General features: G+C 37.3%; 2 protein-coding genes across 2 annotated transcripts; both read left to right on the top strand.

The window, feature by feature from the left end:
* The first annotated feature begins 3,585 nt into the window (after positions 1-3,585).
* LOC128245075 (zinc finger protein 236-like) lies at positions 3,586-10,471 on the top strand. Its single transcript, XM_052963277.1, has 2 exons — positions 3,586-3,663; positions 6,313-10,471. Exon 2 carries the CDS (start codon positions 6,327-6,329, stop codon positions 8,691-8,693), a length of 2,367 nt encoding a protein of 788 aa, XP_052819237.1. The 5' UTR covers positions 3,586-3,663; positions 6,313-6,326; the 3' UTR covers positions 8,694-10,471.
* Positions 10,472-13,852: 3,381 nt separating this feature from the next.
* On the top strand, positions 13,853-18,075 carry LOC128245084 (calmodulin-A-like). The gene is made up of 6 exons (XM_052963300.1): positions 13,853-13,941; positions 14,511-14,541; positions 14,885-15,028; positions 15,605-15,731; positions 16,010-16,125; positions 17,883-18,075. Exons 1-6 carry the CDS (start codon positions 13,939-13,941, stop codon positions 17,909-17,911), a joined length of 450 nt encoding a protein of 149 aa, XP_052819260.1. The 5' UTR covers positions 13,853-13,938; the 3' UTR covers positions 17,912-18,075.
* Positions 18,076-18,516: the final 441 nt, after the last annotated feature.

Genomic DNA, 18,516 nt, shown 5'->3' with positions numbered 1-18,516 from the left:
TTTTACATCAAAATATGTCTAAATGTAGTTGTACTAAATTGAAATGTCAACAAGATCAGGTAACGAGACCGTGTCAGGTGTAAGTTGGCCAGTTTTGTTTTTACTATTTGAAGAAAGAAGCACTTATAAAATGGGTTAATAGACTACATAAAGGTCATATACTCGATATAACGCAGGTATGCACAATCAAATCTTATACATTTGTAGTATGAAAGTTACTTAAACTAGACCAGCGTTGTTGAGGAGGAGTGACTCGGCTAGTCCATGCAGTTTCATTTCGAAAACAGTAAAAGAACCGTGGACCATTCTTTCATCGAACCTACTGACCCAGTCATTATTTGACCAATATGTTAGCGCTGAAAATAATGAATGGTCAATGAATTGATTAACATGTGCAAGTTCATTCATGAAACATGTTGGATGGTCAGCAGTGACACTGTAATGCAATGGTCAGTACATGATATATGACATGTTGACATGATGTTTCTGTGTTTCGGAACACACCTTTGGAAGGCGACTATAAACGGAAATAACCCAGATAATAACTGACACATAGACTGCCTGAATCGCATTCAGCTTAAACAATACGTGATCTGAAATTGCTTATATATATATATATGGTACATATACACTGACATATCGCCAATATACATATTGTAACGACCACCAATTACAATAGAGAAAGAGAAACCAGCAACAAACAACAACGACAACAACAACAACAACATTTATTGACTAACAGTTCTACAAAAGCAATATCAGACAAGTAATGCAAAATCATTTTTTTAGAATAAAGAGTAATGTCCAATGTCTAAAGGTTCACAAGATATCTTCACTAATCCTAGTATGTTTAATGTCCACTGAATTAAATCCACATGAGCTATTGAATACACTACATGTATATGAGCAATATTTAAATCCAAAAACACTTTCTAAACAAATCACACAAAAGGTTGACATGTATAATTATTTAATTAAATCCAAGATTTTTAAAAATACTCTAGCACTGTTGAAACTGTTATAAAGACTTAACTTTTCAAAGAATCTTTAAATGACGACGGACCCAAGTTCAGAGAAGTTTGCATTTATAAACCAAGTGTATACGAATGTTCCAGAACTTCCTGCAAAAATCAAATTCTTTAAGAGTCTTGTTTATTATAAAACTTCTATACTTGGTATAAATAGAACATTACAGAACATTCTGAACAAAACCTGATAAATACATTCTAAAATATCATATGTGGAAAACATAGTTTGCTTTATGTAATTTATTTAACTAGATTATTAAACAATGAAATATTATATTTAAAATACATGCACAGGTAACACTTAAAACGTTTTTTGTAATAGAACGTCCTTTGAAAATGCATGTTGTTGAAAATGATTTTGGAGAGCGAGTATGACATATACATTAAACTACAATATTTAATTAAATGACACAAATATTATTTACACGAGACATTTACTAACATCTGTTGATTGAACACAATACAAACGAGACAGTGCATCTGGAACAAAACTATCCCTTTCGTTTATATGTTTAATTTCAAGATTATGTTCCTGCAACAACAAAAACAACCTAAGCAACTTTACTTTTTTATTTTGTGTAAGTAACTGTGGGCATTGTGATCACGGAAGAAAACACGAAGTCAAATAAACTTTAAAATGTCGAACAGCAAGTCAAAGAACAGTACAATCTTTTTTTCTATTGTAACTGATTTCTCAAATATGTTTGCTAAACCTTTCAGAAAAGTAATAAACTGAGCGTTCAACTTCGTTATCGCGCCTTGTATCAATGCATTACCTGCGCATGCACCAATGTCACATCTACAGCCAACAGAATTGTCAAAACCTGGTTCCAAGAGAAATAGTGTACTTTTGAGTATAGTTTTCAGTCCGTCTAAAGCATTTGCCCTTAGTCATGCCAAAAGAACTTAGATTTATTATTATTATTATTATTATTATTATTATTTTTTTTTTTTTTTTTTTTTATTGTTGTTGTTGTTGTTGTTGTCGTCGTCGTCATCGTCGTCGTCGTCGTCGTTGTTGTTGTTGTTGTTGTTGTTGTTGTTGTTGTTGTTGTTGTTGTTGTTTAAAACTGTTCATGGACATGGGCGGCCATTAGCTACATTGTTAACATAAGACTTTATAAGGCGGTATTTTCGGAGTAATGTGTATAGTGCAATAGAAAATAATGAGAATGCAGAAATCACGTTGCTTTCAACTGTCAGAATTAAAGTTACCATAATTAATATAAAGTTTACCATGATGTGAATCTGTGAGATATTTTTGATAAAGTTTAAAAAGCGCATACATTTCTATCGAAATAATAGCAAACAGTTTTTTGGTTTTTTAGTGTTCATTTTGGGTCATATTTTGTTTCATAGTTTGAGGAAATACCTTTTTGCCATAAAATCCGTACTAACATTACACTGTCACATCTCAAATCTCTCAAATCTCAGACTCGTCGTGTAAATATAACTACTGTACAGCTTAAAAGGGGCAACACGTTTGCTATGTTTATTAAGCGTCGGCTTTAAGCGGATTTTAATACTTTAGTATACAACCTACTATATTCAGCCAATGAATTTGCAGAAAGGCACTCATTAAGTGCAAGGCTTAATTATTAAAATCATTCTGAACAAGAATTTCTAATGTATTGATATTAACAGAAATAACAAATAATCAACAAATTGACCACAATTCTTAAGGTGAACGACCTGGGCGGGCATCATGTGGTAGTTTAAACACTGGAACATCAGTATGATGACAGGGATTGTGAAGAATGACTGAGTGTGGTCGTTAAAATTGGGAACTGTAATTGGATAATGGAGAAAAAAATGTGTTTGTTTAGAAAAAAATAGCAAAGGACTAAAGAAAACCTTCCAATAAAATGCTTTAGCAAAGATGCAAATGTATAGCCGCTTTTTGCGATTATTTTGAAAACAGTGGGTGAGTAATTGAATTGGATTTTTTTTATTGATTTGACTTTCTTTAACTTGAGAGAAGCGATTAAGATATGTTTATGTCAATGGTTGTTATTGTTTTTGGTCCATTTAGTTTACTGTTGTTTGCCCCCCGGAATGGCATCTATAAGTTAGATGACTAGATCTTACTTCTATTTACCCGAGAACACGATAGATGGCTGTGTTCCATCACTTGTTCTCAGATATATACGAAACAAAACATGTATGAGAAGTTTTCATCGCAATCTGCTGACGAATTATTAAACCATGATTTGACCGTTGATCAAAAACTCAGTCAAACAAGTTTAATATAAAGGCAGATTAAACTACATGGATAAGCCGGCCATTACGCGGCTTGTCACGAAGAGACTAAAATCCTGTAAAAAATAGTTTTCATATCGAAATTCCGTGATCACTGTGATTTTGTACATTATGATAACAGTAACTGACCGAAGAACGTAACACGTATTTGTATACTTGGTTTATATAAAATACCTCCTAGTGTAGTTTGTACCTTCGTCGCGTTTTTCCTCTTTAACCGTTTTTAACTATGGACGTTTTTATAAATAACAGCGGCGCTTAAGAAACGAGTAGCTTCCCTTAGTTAAAAAAATGCCATTTTAAATACTAGCTTAGAAATATGTGCTTCAGATATGTTTAGAAGTATAAAGTCTACATATTAAGAGTAGCGTTTCTGGTAAGCCAAACGTAAAGCCATATCAATAATTATATTTGCTACGAATACTTATGTATACACTTCTTCTCATCCTTGTTGTGTACCTGAAAGTGAAACTCCACTTCAAACTTCAGGTCCACAGGTTCTCAAGTGGTCTTAGGCATTTCCTCTTCACGGAAATCAGACAGACAGATAGATAGATAGATAGATAGATAGATAGATAGATAGATAGATAGATAGATAGATTCTGTGTTCTGCTGTGGTGATCTGCCTGAAGTAGTACTCATCACATCTGGTGTACCCCAGGGCTCTATACTGGGTCCCTTGTCAGTGATTTTTTTACTAACAATTTGACGCCGAATATCGGCCTTTTCACCATCGCCAAAAATGCTATCAAGTTAACACTCCTAAGTAAAGCGCTCAGTCTCACGGAGCAAAATGACACAGCAAAATCTGTAAACAAATTGATATTTATCGGCAAAATGTAAAACAATGGCAAGTATTATCAGAAAAATATTAAAAAAGATCCACGCTGCCGGTACACCAACAATATTTTCCGCCTTTAAACAGATGACATTTACAAATGACCGTTGTGATTCCCAAATGTGTCATCAGTTCTCTTTCGTGTTCCACATCCACATCCAATTGTGTGCCCTTAATTGAAAATGAACTCACACAGTCAACTCTGTCTCTTCAACCCTATACTTTATCCACACAGTCAAGTCAGTCGTCTCTTCAACCTGATCATAAACCTTGTGCAGGTGTCATTACACCAATTCTTCCTGACCCAAACACTGTACCTCAAGGTCAGAAAAAATTGAAACTCAAGTTTCAAATCATACAGGAATAGGAAGTTAAAGTTGTAAATCAAGAATCTACAAAGCTGTTATCTGTAACTCTTTGCATTTGATAAATATGCAATTATCAAAGTTTCATTGGTGTCTATTATCCTTTTAATGTAAATACAGACACTTAAATCAGGCTGTATGTTTGAGTATAACACTATTGTACGTCAGTACTAAGATTTTTATGTTTTGTTAATTTTTCACAATTTTAAACTTTAACGCGCTAAAATTTCAAAAGAAAATGCATGGGCTGTTTCACAAAAAAGTAAAAAAAAACAACTGCTTGTTTCTTAATTTATAAAAAAAACAAAAACCCAAAGTTTGCATTCATTTTATGATACTGTCATGTATCTCGCCATAAATTCTTCTGAATGTGATATATTTCCTTCTAAATGACCTCGAACAATTGGAAAATGATTGGGATATGGATTTTATTCTCACCAAATTCCAAGTTTTGCACATTACAAGGAACATCATTATTCTGGAATCAGTATTTACTTCTTGACCAAATCATTCATAGAGTCAGTTTCCAGTGCTAAATATCTTGGTGTGAATTTATATTCCCTGACCTCAGCTGGAACAATCATATTTCAAAACCACCAATGGAAAAAATACTTATGAAATTAGAAAAGAGATGTAAAAAACAAAAAAGAGAGTGTCATGACATTAGCTTTTAAAAATGCACTCTCACAGATATACCATTTTTACATTTTTTTTAAATTTTTGTCTTAGAATGAGCAAATTTTTGCGTAAATATCTGCAAACTACATGTAGTCATAAAAGACTGCTGACAAAATATGAGATCGGAGATATTCATATTTCTATTCTAAAATTAATGTTTTATGGCTTAAAGTGTTCTAAGGTTTAAGAAAAATGCATAAACATCAATTTTTGGACTTCAATAATAAAAATCTGTGATCTAATTTTTGTCAGCAATCTTATATGACTGGTTTCCATGCATTTTCACATAAATTAGCTTGTTCCAAGATTTTTTTTTAAAAGTTGTCAAAACGACCAATTTGTGAGAGCGCAGCTTTAAAACCCTCGTCCGGCCACAGCTAGAATATACTAGTACAATTTGGCACCCACAAAAAAATTCAGATAGCAATAGTATTAAAATGGTTCAATGTCTGACTATCTGTTGGGTAGAACATGACTTCTCTCCTCTCCAGTGTTACAAAAATGCAGGAAAGTTGGCGCTCACTTGAACATTGAATTTTTGATTTGCAACTCATAATGCTTTACATAAATACCATCATCATGTTGCAATTAATATGCTATCCTATATCTAGACACCAATACCAGTCTGAGTACCCACTTTTAGAAAATTCCAAGTAATTACTGACTATCATTTTCACTTTTTTCTCTGTCAGTTAAACTTTGGAGCAGCTTGCCAAACCATATTATCACTATCCCACCCTGTGACATATTCAAGGTGGCTGTAGCAACCATTCAGGGGGGGGGGGGGCAAAGGGTGTCAAACACAGCTGTGTTGTAGCAGATACTGATTGAGTTAGTGTGACTCTATACATCACGTTAGGAGTCTTTTTACAATTTTTACTCGTTGCTGGGAAAAAGTTATAGCTGTAAGGTCCTGTTTATGGTTTGGGTTGATTGCTGTCAAATATTGGCTCCCATTCCCAAGCAATCCAGTCTACATTTTTCCCAATTGCACAAATCCATCCTATACCAATATTGAGTCACAGTTCTTAATAGTTAAATGAAATGTTTAATGCCATTTAAAAGATTATTAGGTATTCATAAAACCACTTGCTTTAACATGTATTGAACAGCAGAACTAAACCTTTTTAATGTCTATTTTCAGTTTAATAATCAAGAATGGCACAAATGACCTCAATTGTGTGCAGGATTTGTGATATTTCCTTCAACTCTGTGGAACAGTTGTTTAAACACAAGGCTTATCATGATCAAGAGAAGTTGGCAAAGCCTGACAGTGTTCTACAATCAGCAGACAAGAAACTTATCAGTCCAATGACAATTCCTAGTCACAATGCTGTCAATAAAATGAATTCTTTGTTCTCGTTGGAAAAAGTGAAACAAGAGCCGCTTGAAATTAAAGGAAAAAGTAAAAGTGCAACGAAAGTTCATCTGGTTCAGCCAAAAGAACATGTGGTTCAGGCTTTTGGGACAACTGTACCCAGGTCAGGAGAAAAAGGTTTGATGATAGAAAATGGGCCTAAGATGATTATTGCAAAGCCATTTAACAGACAAACTAATCAAAATTCAGAAAATATACAAAATGGAAGGCTTAAAGAACCTACCAGTAATAAAAGCCCTGGAATTTCTAGTCCTGTTTCCATGACAATCAATGCAGATTATTTTAAGGCTTTTGCACATGATGATTCAATCAAGAATAATAAATCAATGTCTCAAAAGATGAATATTGCACCCGCATCAAGTTACAAGAGGAAAGGTACTCCAGTCCATCCTAAATTAGTTTCAGAACAAAATACTGATGTTCTACCATTTAAAACAAAAGTTGTGTCGATTGATGCCAAAAAAATAAAAGTTGTTATAGAAAACACAAGACAGGGCTATGGTGAGAAATACCCTCTTATAACTGGAAGCAGATTGGAGGGTTATTTTTGTCACACTTGCAAGATGGCATTAAGGACTATAAAAGAAATGCGTGGCCATAAAATGGAAAAACATGAGCCTGATAACAGAGACAGGTATAGGTGTGGCTTCTGTTTTGAATGTTTTGACACACAAGATGCAGTGCAAGATCATATGGATGACTTCGGCAATGTATATCACCCTGCAAATATGTCTAAAGAAGGGGAGAAAAAGTTTTGTGAACGAGTGTTAAATGAACAGAAACAGAGAAAAATAAAGGAGAAAAAGGAAGCAGTTAGATTGTCGCATATTGATAGACTGAACAATGTTGATATGAGAACGCCAGATCACAACACAAGTAGTGCCACATCAGGAAAACTAATATCACTGCTAAACAGAGCCATGGAAGATGGCCATGAAGCAATAGTTGTAAGAAACACAGGTAAAGCTGGAGAAGTGCCAAAAGTTGTAATTATGGAAAGTATGATAAAGGAGGAAAATTTGCTGTACAGTTGCAAATACTGTAGAGCAACATATAGCTTTGAAGAAGATTACTTAATACATTTAGCATTGTATCATATTCCTAGGGAAGAATTACCCAAGTTCTCATGTGAGGTAGTGAACTGTGGACAAATCTTTGGTACAGAGAAGTTGCTTGAAAAACACATTCTTGGAGTACACGTTCCTATGACTATGCCAAAAGGCCAAGAAATGACTTATGTCAAGGCTGTGCGCTCAGGAAAACATGTAGAATTTAAAAGAAGATTTGTTGATGAAGTCATTGAAACTGATGGTTTTACAGAGACACATGTTGATACAAATATTGACAATCTGAGATGGCACTACAGAAAGGTTCCAAATGATGTTCTTTTGACAGAGGCTAACATTAAGCAGCATGAACCAGATGACTATGTTGAATTCTACAACTCAGATGAAGACCAAAATGAGATCATGGATGAAGGCATTGAAGAATCTGATGATGACGACTTTGAAAACCAGACTGAAAATGTGGCGGAAGGAATAAATGATGTTGTTGAATCAACTTTGGCCCAGGAAGGGGACAAGTTGAAAGTGATTAAAGTTAGATTTCAGGGAGGCAAACGTATAGTTCATGTGATAGGCCATAAAGATGACTACAAACAAGAGGAGTATCAGTTCTTCCACTGTCCAAATTGCCCTAGAAAATACCTGAATACTGCAAATTTATCCAAGCATATGGAGCAACATAGTAATGAAAAAGTATTTAAATGCCCTTTCTGTTCAAGAGTTTTTAGCTTTATGTTTAATCTTCAGAAACATAAGAAAACACATTATCAATATACAATAAGACATAGAAGGTGTAAAAGTGTAAATAATTTTTGTCAGTATTGCGCCAAAGCTGGTATTGTAAACATTGATAATCACTCGATACTGCACACATATACGAGAGGTAGATTCATGTGCGATGGATGTGCTAGATTGTTTCATTCGAAAGTGGCTGTAGAGATTCATAGAAAATACAGTTGTGGTCGCCAACTACAGATTTCTGAAGAAAAACCAGATTATTATTTTGTGTACTTTGACGATCTTCTAAGCAACGAGAACAACGAAATACAAATCCCATTTAGTATGTCATATACAGAACACTGATCTTTCCTATGATGACATACACTTATTTTTTTCAACTATTAAACCAGATAAATTCAATTCATGTAAGGTCATGCAAGATTGATTATATTTTTAGCGTCATCGTCAGTCAGACAAATTTTAAACATAACAAACAATTACAAATTAGAAGTTGAGCCAAAAACTGAGATTTAAGGAGCAGACATTTATACACAGAGTCAAGGAAAATTATACGACTTTACCATTATTTTTTTCAGATCAGATTTATTTTGAGTCTGCAAGATAGCAACAAGTACAACATAAGCCTGTGTAAGCTTTTTAACCGACTAAGGAAATCCGCTTAGAATGGTCTTAGAAACTATAGGATGTTTTTTTATTGCTTGGAAGGCAGATTGAAGCCTGGCGCCTAGAATAGAATCAATTTGACCCAATCAGTCTGAGTATAAGATTATTTCAATATTATAAATTCAGTTTTATTCACAAAAGTGTGCCTTTTCGGGGGATAAATTCTTGACCACCTAAACTTCTTTTAAATACTACATGTACTTCACACATTGTAAACAGGTCAGTAGTGCCCTGAGTGGTGTTTAACAATTTTATGTTTAAAACATTATGATAACTGTTGTTATTGTTTTATGCATAACGTACAAGCAAAACTGATAAAGCTGTTGTCAAGATGTTTATTGATGAGATGAGAGTCCGTATTGTTATGTTCAAGATTAGAAATAGAGCCTTGTTCATTTAGCAAAAAGGTGTTTTACATGTGTTGTATAACTATGTGTTACTCAAATTATTGTAATTGTGATTGCTATGCATGCACATAAATGATATAACACTTTGTACAACATATAAATATATTTTTTAATGCATACCCCGAACAGGTTATCGAAAAATTATAAAGTAGATGCTACTGCGTTCATCAGCTTATTACTTATTTCTTATGAAGATATTTTAAAGATTTAGGATTTTTTTTATTGTTCGTGCGTTCATGCAGTATAAACGCTTGGCTGCGATTCTGCAAATGCATGAAGCGCCCTTAAATTGTATAATAGCGGCCGAGCGTTCGTACTGCCTAAACGCACGAAAATAAGAATCAATCCTTATATTCACATTATCTAGATTTTTTGAATGCATGACCCAGGTGAATGAACACCATAGGAAACATGTAAACAAGACGGCATTTAATTGTACATGTGTGTTACTATATTTCGGCATGAAGTAGATCGTAGTAAAATCTCTATTTGCGGGGATTCATTAGCGTCCAATCAGAGCGTTGCTTTCATACGAAACTCAGCATACAGAGGTCACGAAAGGTCGATCGGTGCATGCACAAAGATCGCAATATTAATCGTACATAAAATCATGTGCGAATGTAAATATTGTGAAATATCGTGGCACGCATGTTCACATTTACGATAGGTGTATTGTTCCTCAGATTTAACTGGTAGATAGGTTAAGGTCACGTGCGGGGTGATACCAACAGGGTGTTATATGTTTTTCATGTATTTAACATAATTGTGCTCAAAAACCTAAGCTGGTATCCCATGCCTCGAGCAAGTCGCAGGTTATAGGTCATGGTCATTTTTAAGTGCCAATGGTCAAATTGCTTGTCCGTATTATAAATGTCCTACATTGAATGATTTTGAAACTTGATCAACATGTTCTCCTAAAAACTCAATATATTTGAACTTATCCGGACTGTATCTTTGTCATGCTTAGAAGTATTTGGCAATTGACATTTGTATTTCCGGACAGTTGTTAAATTAAACTGTGTATTAATAAATATAGTGTGCTCTACTATAGACCAGCAGCGCCATTGACGATGTTTTTATTCCGCCCGCTAAATTCCTTCTTACAGAGAATTAATAAAGCCCCTAAACCGTCAATGTCTGTAGAAGTTAATGAAGGTCTGTCTGTTTCCATTGATTGCATTAAAGCTTGTCCCCGCCGTCACACGAGATAGATTTGAGGGCAATTTCGAGTCAAATACATGTATAAAAAGATTTACAGAAACAAAGAGTCCGGTGGCGATATCCTTGCTTTTTGTAAATCACTGATACACGGGGAATGACTTTCCTGTGTTTAAACCAGTATTGAGTAAACCATCTTCCAAGTGCTGCACTCTTTAATGCCAAGCGCCATAGCTACTGGTGCCATATTTGAACGTATTTCAGTATCGGGTAAGACACGGCCGGGGTTTGAACCACGATCTTACGAACGTAAGCGAATGCTCAAATACTAGGCTATCGGTGCAGTGCCTCTAAACCGCCTACTGTAGACTAAGACCCAGCGCTGTTATCGTACGGAGTTGTGTGTGTTTGGGGCTTAGTACGCACCACAGATGATATTTTTGAAGCGGCTGTCAGTGTCGTGTCTGAAGAATTGGCATTGCCTCAATTCACGGAATGATTGAATTTAGATATAATTTGAGCGCTATATGGCGATGCTTGATACAGTTCAAGTACTGAGCACTATCATCATTTCTGGTGATCATTGTTTTACACAGATATAAAGCTTATAATATCCCTTAAATTAAAAAGGCAGACACTGCGTAAAAAACCCTTTCAGATTGTGTAAACTAGGTTACACGTAAACTCTTATTCTCCATACAAAGTTGCTTTTGAATGTGCTAGAAACCAAAACGTAAAGAACTTGTATATAGTCCCAGGCACAATCCTATACACGAAGTTTATAGGTCCGTGACCATGTGAATGTGTTAATTATGTCTTATTTCTATACAGTCTATACAGTCTATCCATCGCGTAACAAATTTTAAAAGAGCTCGAAAATTGGTTAATCACGCATGCAGTAAGTATTGGTGAACCAAGTGCACCTGATGGTTACCGAATAATTTCACAGAGTAAACTTCCAGTGTCACTATTCTGCAAACGTACATATTTAACCTGGTAATTAATTTTAATATAGTGAGTACAATGGGAAGAATACATCAAAACATCAATTTAATCTAATTTGTGATTTTATTGTCAAAATATAGCGGTTTTTAACCGGCGCTATATTGTAGATGTCCAGCCCTGTGTCTATGTTTGCGATATGTTCACCGCTAGAATCGCATGCGTTGCGGTGCAACAGGGTTACTAAACAAAACAGCTGATGTAAGTCTGGATTTGGATCCTGCACGCTTTATCTTGTACTGTGGTATATTTGATTCACCTTTTCAAATGTGGGAAAATGTTACCAGATATTATAACGGCGCATGTTTGATTGCGCTTGGTAACTTTGAGGCTATGGGGTGTTTGAGCCGCACAAACAATGTAACTACAAAACTTGCCAACTTTGAAAACAGCCAAAAAAATTGGGTAGTACATTGAACATTCCCTCATAAAACTGGATAGTACATCGAACATTCCTTCATTAGACTTGGTATTACATTGAACATTCCCTCATAAAACTGGGTAGTACATTGAACATTCCCTCATAAAACTGGGTAGTACATTGAACATTCCCTCATAAAACTGGGTAGTATATTGAACATTCCCTCATAAAACTGGGTAGTACATTGAACATTCCCTCATAAAACTGGGTAGTACATTGAATTTTCCCTCATAAAACTGGGTAGTACATTGAACATTCCCTCATAAAACTGGGTAGTATATTGAACATTCCCTCATAAAACTGGGTAGTACATTGAACATTCCCTCATAAAACTGGGTAGTACATTGAACATTCCCTCATAAAACTGGGTAGTACATTGAACATTCCCTCATAAAACTGGGTAGTATATTGAACATTCCCTCATAAAACTGGGTAGTACATTGAACATTCCCTCATAAAACTGGGTAGTACATTGAACATTCCCTCATAAAACTGGGTAGTACATTGAACATTCCCTCATAAAACTGGATATTACATAGAACATTCCCTTATTACACTTGGTATTACATTGAACATTCCCTCATACAACTGGGTAGTACATTGAACATTCCCTCATAAAACTGGGTAGTACATTGAACATTCCCTCATAAAACTGGGTAGTACATTGAACATTCCCTCATAAAACTGGATATTACATAGAACATTCCCTTATTACACTTGGTATTACATTGAACATTCCCTCAAAAAAATAGGGTAGTACATTGAACATTCCCTCATCAAACTGGGTAGTACATTGAACATTCCCTCATAAAACTGGGTAGTTCATTGAACATTCCCTCATAAAACTGGTTAGTACATTGAACATTCCCTCATAAAACTGGATATTACATAGAACATTCCCTTATTACACTTGGTATTACATTGAACATTCCCTCATAAAACTGGGTAGTACATTGAACATTCCCTCATAAAACTGGATAGTACATTGCCTCATAAAACTGGGTAGTTCATTGAACATTCCCTCATAAAACTGGGTAGTACATTGAACATTCCCTCATATAACTGGGTAGTTCATTGAACATTCCCTCATAAAACTGGGTATTACATTGAACATTCCCTCATAAAACTGGGTAGTACATTGAACATTCCCTCATAAAACTGGGTAGTACATTGAACATTCCCTCATAAAACTGGGTAGTACATTGAACATTCCCTCATAAAACTGGGTATTACATTGAACATTCCCTCATAAAACTGGGTATTACATTAAACATTCCCTAATAAAACTGGGTAGTACATTGAATATTCTCTCATCAAAACTGAGTAGCTCATCTGACAGTCTCTTATCAAAACTAGGTTAGTAATTGGACAGTCTCTCATCAAAACTTACAAAATTGTACAGTCTCTGGGTGGGTCGTAGGACAGTCTCTCATCAAAACTTACAAAATTGTACAGTCTCTGGGTGGGTCGTAGGACAGTCTCTCATTAGCACTGGGTAGAACACTGAACATTCCGTTATCAAAACTCGGTCGGTCATTGGGCAGTGTCTCATCTAAGCCGGATACATGGGGTATGACATGGACATATCAAACTTGTCATTACAGTGGATACATTTCATCAAAATAATTAGTCCATCTACCTATGCAACGGAACGACATTTCACTTGACCAATTTCATCTTGTCTTTGTTAAAGGTTAACTATCAAGTTTGTAGCTGATGTTCAATGCTTCGATTCTGCCAGCCACAATTCGTCAGGGTTATTTTGTTAAACCTCAAATATATGCCCCATATACCGCATTGCAAAAAGTGCCGCAATGCGACATTATTCAAGCGCTCAGTGCGTGGTTCATTAGTTATCAATAAAAAATACTTTCAATCGAAATCAAGCATTTATTGGCATTTTCGGATAGATCATCAAAGTGACATCTTCATCAATATGGTAAATATATTGATTACTACTATACGTTTATATAAGTTATGATGATTTTGTAGATTTTATGGATAATGTACATTGGAGTTTATAAGAGACCGAAATTAATAATTTGATTTTACAAAATGAAAAATATAAATAAAGGAAGAAAATATATAAATTTCCACGTATAATGTGTAAACATCCTTACGCCACTAGTAGGGGATGTGTGGCTAAAGGTGTAAGATACGAAGCGTTCCGCGTCTTAATCCTATGCAAGGGAAAGTCGGCTGAGACAGCCGCATGAGTTCATTCCCGTGTCTACAATGTTGCTGCCTCGCGGAAACCCTATTTATATTCAGGCCGTTGCATGCTAAAAACACACGAATTTAAACTTTTTCGCTCTTGTTTAATTGTTTACTTTTTCTTTCTTTTTAAACCTTATAGCTCTTTTTTGAGTCCGTAGTGAGAGTCTCGGGTCAGTCCTTTTATCAATGGCTATAAATGGTACAGTTTTCAAAACTGACACCCTAAAATGTGGGTATAGATCAGCAAGACTTTCACGTTTTGTACCATGATGAATACTTTGTTTATTATAGGCAGAGAATTTGACTGAAGAACAAATCGCCGGTAAGTGTTTTAACTATTTATCATATCAACTGAAAAAAGTTATGCCAGAAATATAAATAAACTACTATTCACTTTATATGGCATGTATTTCCAAACAATTAAGCAAACCCGTGCATGTTTTATACTTAATTATTTTTTATTATTATTGTTTATTTTACTTTACTAAACCATTATATAGACTGTTGACGCGAGTCTCTCTATACATGTACTAGTCACCCCGAACGTATTAATCATGACTACCAACATAATACTCGAAAACAATTAATAGCCAAGATGTTGCTACGGGGGTTGTTTTCGCCAAAGAAATAAACGTTTATAAATATGCCCTTCCGTCTGTTCTTAGAGTTCAAGGAGGCATTCTGCCTGTTTGACAAGGACGGAGATGGGACCATCACCACAAAGGAACTGGGAACCGTCATGAGGTCCCTGGGTCAAAACCCTACCGAGGCTGAGCTACAGGACATGATCAACGAGGTGGACGCTGACGGTAAGTCACGTTGTGCTATACGCGTGATTTTCTAGTTCTTGTTCGGCTCGGTCATTTTCATTTGGAACTCCTCGGTCATTTTTATCGAAAACAAGCTCGGATGTATATGGACGGTTTACATACTCCGAAATTGTTATGTTTAAGTCGGCTGTAGTTTTAACTTAGATCAATAAATACAAGCTAAATCACTACATTTAATTAATGATATAATTCAAACATTTACGAATTATTTCAACTGATGTACCGGCATACATCTGAGGTTGTTTTCGAAAAAAATGGCCGAGGAGTTGTTATTTTAAAAGTACAATACTGAAGCCGAGCTAAATGACATAGCCAACGAGGTGGACGCTGACGGCCAGTCATGTGGTGTAATGTTTTAACGCGTTGCGTTATATTGTGTCACGTGTTCCCTGGGAGAGAGAATCGACCGAGGCCGAGCTGCAGGACATGACACTGAGGGTATATAAGCTGTTTACCTTATATTTTAACGATCAGTACGTGAATGATCTTTCACGTGAATGACTTTGCATTTCCATAGATACACTGCTATTTCGCGATTGCTATGTCTGTTGACAGGAAACGGAAGTATCGATTTCCCGGAGTTTCTGACGATGATGGCGCGAAAAATGAAGGACGTGGACCAGGATGAGGAGATCAGGGAGGCGTTTCGGGTGTTCGATAAAGACGGAAACGGATACATCAGGTGGGTGGGTCCATAATGGTTTGAAGGAATGGAGTAGTTAGGCGTCTCAGAATTCTGAGCAATTGAGCAATTCGGTCGGGCCACCGTGAAGTGATAAATATAGTTTTTTTGTTCAGTTAGGCAATTATCAAACATTTTGTTTGGTAGAGTTCATGTTTATTTTTACTTGTTTATTATTTTGCACAGAGACATTGAAAGTCGTGTTTATAATTAATTGAGCATTATCACGTGGAAAACCGTTTAGTATTTTTAATCACATCTTGATGTTAACATTGTAGTGCTGCTGAGCTGCGTCACGTTATGACAAATCTTGGGGAGAAGTTGACGGACGAGGAAGTGGACGAGATGGTCCGGGAGGCGGACATTGATGGTGACGGGCAGGTCAACTATGAGGGTAGGAACCTGGGGTTTGTCTGGTTATAGACGGGGGCGGGCAGGCTCGTGTCCGGAGCGAATATAGAAGACAGGCAGGTCAGCTATGATGGTAGGTGTCGGGGTTAGGGTGGATATGGACGGGGACGGGCAGGTCAATTATGATGGTAGCTGCCCGGGGCCAGGAGCGGATATAGACGGAAACGGGCAGGCCAATTGTGATGGTAGGTGTCGGTGTTAGAGCGGATATAGACGAAGACGGGCAGGTCAATTTTGATGGTAGGTGTTGGGGTTGGAGCGGATATAGACGAGACGGGGAGGCCAAGTATGAGGGTAGGTGTCGGGGTTGGAGCGGATATAAAGGGGGACGGGCAGGCCAAATATGAGGGTAGGTGTCGGGATTGGAGCGGATATAGACGAGACGGGGAGGCCAATTTTGATGGTAGGTGTCGGGGTTGGAGCGGATATAGACGAGACGGGGAGGCCAATTATGAGGGTAGGTGTCGGGGTTGGAGCGGATATAGACGGGGACGGGCAGGCCAATTATGATGGTAGGTGTCGGGATTGGAGCGGATAAAGACGGGGACGGGCAGGTAAATTGTGAGGGTATGTGTCAGGGTTGGAGCGGATATAGACGAAGACGGGGAGGCCAATTATGAGGGTAGGTGTCGGGGTTGGAGCGGATAAAGACGGGGACGGGCAGGCCAATTATGATGGTAGGTGTCGGGGTTGGAGCGGATATAGACGGGGACGGGCAGGTCAATTGTGATGGTAGGTGTCGGGATTGGAGCGGATAAAGACGGGGACGGGCAGGCCAACTATGATTGTAGGTGTCCATGTTAGAGCGGATATAGACGGTGACGGGCAGGCCAACTATGATTGTAGGTGTCCGTGTTGGAGCGGATATAGACGGGGACGGGCAGGCCAACTATGATTGTAGGTGTCCGTGTGAGAGCGGATATAGACGGGGACGGGCAGGCCAACTATGATTGTAGGTGTCCGTGTTGGAGCGGATATAGACGGGGACGGGCAGGCCAACTATGATTGTAGGTGTCCGTGTTGGAGCGGATGTAGACGGGGACGGGCAGGCCAACTATGATTGTAGGTGTCCGTGTTGGAGCGGATGTAGACGGGGACGGGCAGGCCAACTATGATTGTAGGTGTCCGTGTTGGAGCGGATGTAGACGGGGACGGGCAGGCCAACTATGATTGTAGGTGTCCGTGTTGGAGCGGATGTGGACGGGGATGGGCAGGCCAACTATGATTTAGGTGTCCGTGTTGGAGCGGATGTGGACGGGGACGGGCAGGCCAACTATGATTGTAGGTGTCCGTGTTGGAGCGGATGTTGACGGGGACGGGCAGGCCAACTATGATTGTAGGTGTCCGTGTTAGAGCGGATGTAGACGGGGACGGGCAGGCCAACTATGATTGTAGGTGTCCGTGTTGGAGCGGATGTAGACGGGGACGCGCAGGCCAACTATGATTGTAGGTGTCCGTGTCAGAGCGGATGTAGACGGGGACGGGCAGGCCAACTATGATTGTAGGTGTCCGTGTTGGAGCGGATGTAGACGGGGACGGGCAGGCCAACTATGATTGTAGGTGTCCGTGTCAGAGCGGATGTAGACGGGGACGGGCAGGCCAACTATGATTGTAGGTGTCCGTGTTAGAGCGGTCTAATCGAACACATCATTTCTGATCGAGTCAAAACGAACACTAGTACGAGTGAAGCTAAAACAAATCAGTATGCTAGGTGAAATTACACTTAGTCTTTTTTTTCAGAGTTTACGAAGATGATGACCCAGCACTAAGTGATACTTCGACGATCATTCTGAGATCCAAGAGAACATTGTGATTTCCGTACAGGACATTATATTTTTGTATATTATACAAAATAAACATTATTCACTTATTTGATAGATTGTGATTTTTGAAATGTTGTTGTTTTACAAAAATAAATCTGGTGAGAGCTTCATTCAGACTAACATTTTGATTGACAAATTGCAGATTGGCAAATATGTGAATATTTATGCAAAGACCCACTGGCAGAACATTGGCCCCGAGGGTATTTCATGTCATAGAAACGCTCAAGAAACTATGCTCCACGGGTACATTTTTTTCGATTTTGGCGGAGATTTTTAGAAGAAATAATTGAAACAGGAGGAAATTGTTACAAAATACAAATACAATCTCAATTATTTTGTTTTGAGTTTTTTTTTTCCGAATTTTCTTTTTATGACTAAAATGTTTGAAATACCATTTGGTGTCTTATTCAATGTAGGATTTAACTGTTTTCTGTACAACTTTAAAAACATACTGTACTTGATTCTGTTTTGTTTAAAAAAAAAGCCCAAATAGCGTGTGTTATTGTTCCAACAGTCTTGCATTTGGAGAGAACACCGGTATTTTATACTGA

Source organism: Mya arenaria, chromosome 8 (genome assembly GCF_026914265.1).
Source record: "Mya arenaria isolate MELC-2E11 chromosome 8, ASM2691426v1".
NCBI lineage: Eukaryota > Metazoa > Mollusca > Bivalvia > Myida > Myidae > Mya > Mya arenaria.
This window is presented reverse-complemented; position numbering and strand designations above follow the sequence as displayed.

Coding starts and splice junctions, on each gene's coding strand:
- LOC128245075 (XM_052963277.1), top strand. CDS start 6,327: ATGGCACAAATGACCTCAATTGTGTGCAGGATTTGTGATATTTCCTTC.
- LOC128245084 (XM_052963300.1), top strand. Junction 15,732..16,009: donor GACGGAAACGGATACATCAG/GTGGGTGGGTCC, acceptor TTAACATTGTAG/TGCTGCTGAGCTGCGTCACG. Junction 16,126..17,882: donor CGGGCAGGTCAACTATGAGG/GTAGGAACCTGG, acceptor CTTTTTTTTCAG/AGTTTACGAAGATGATGACC.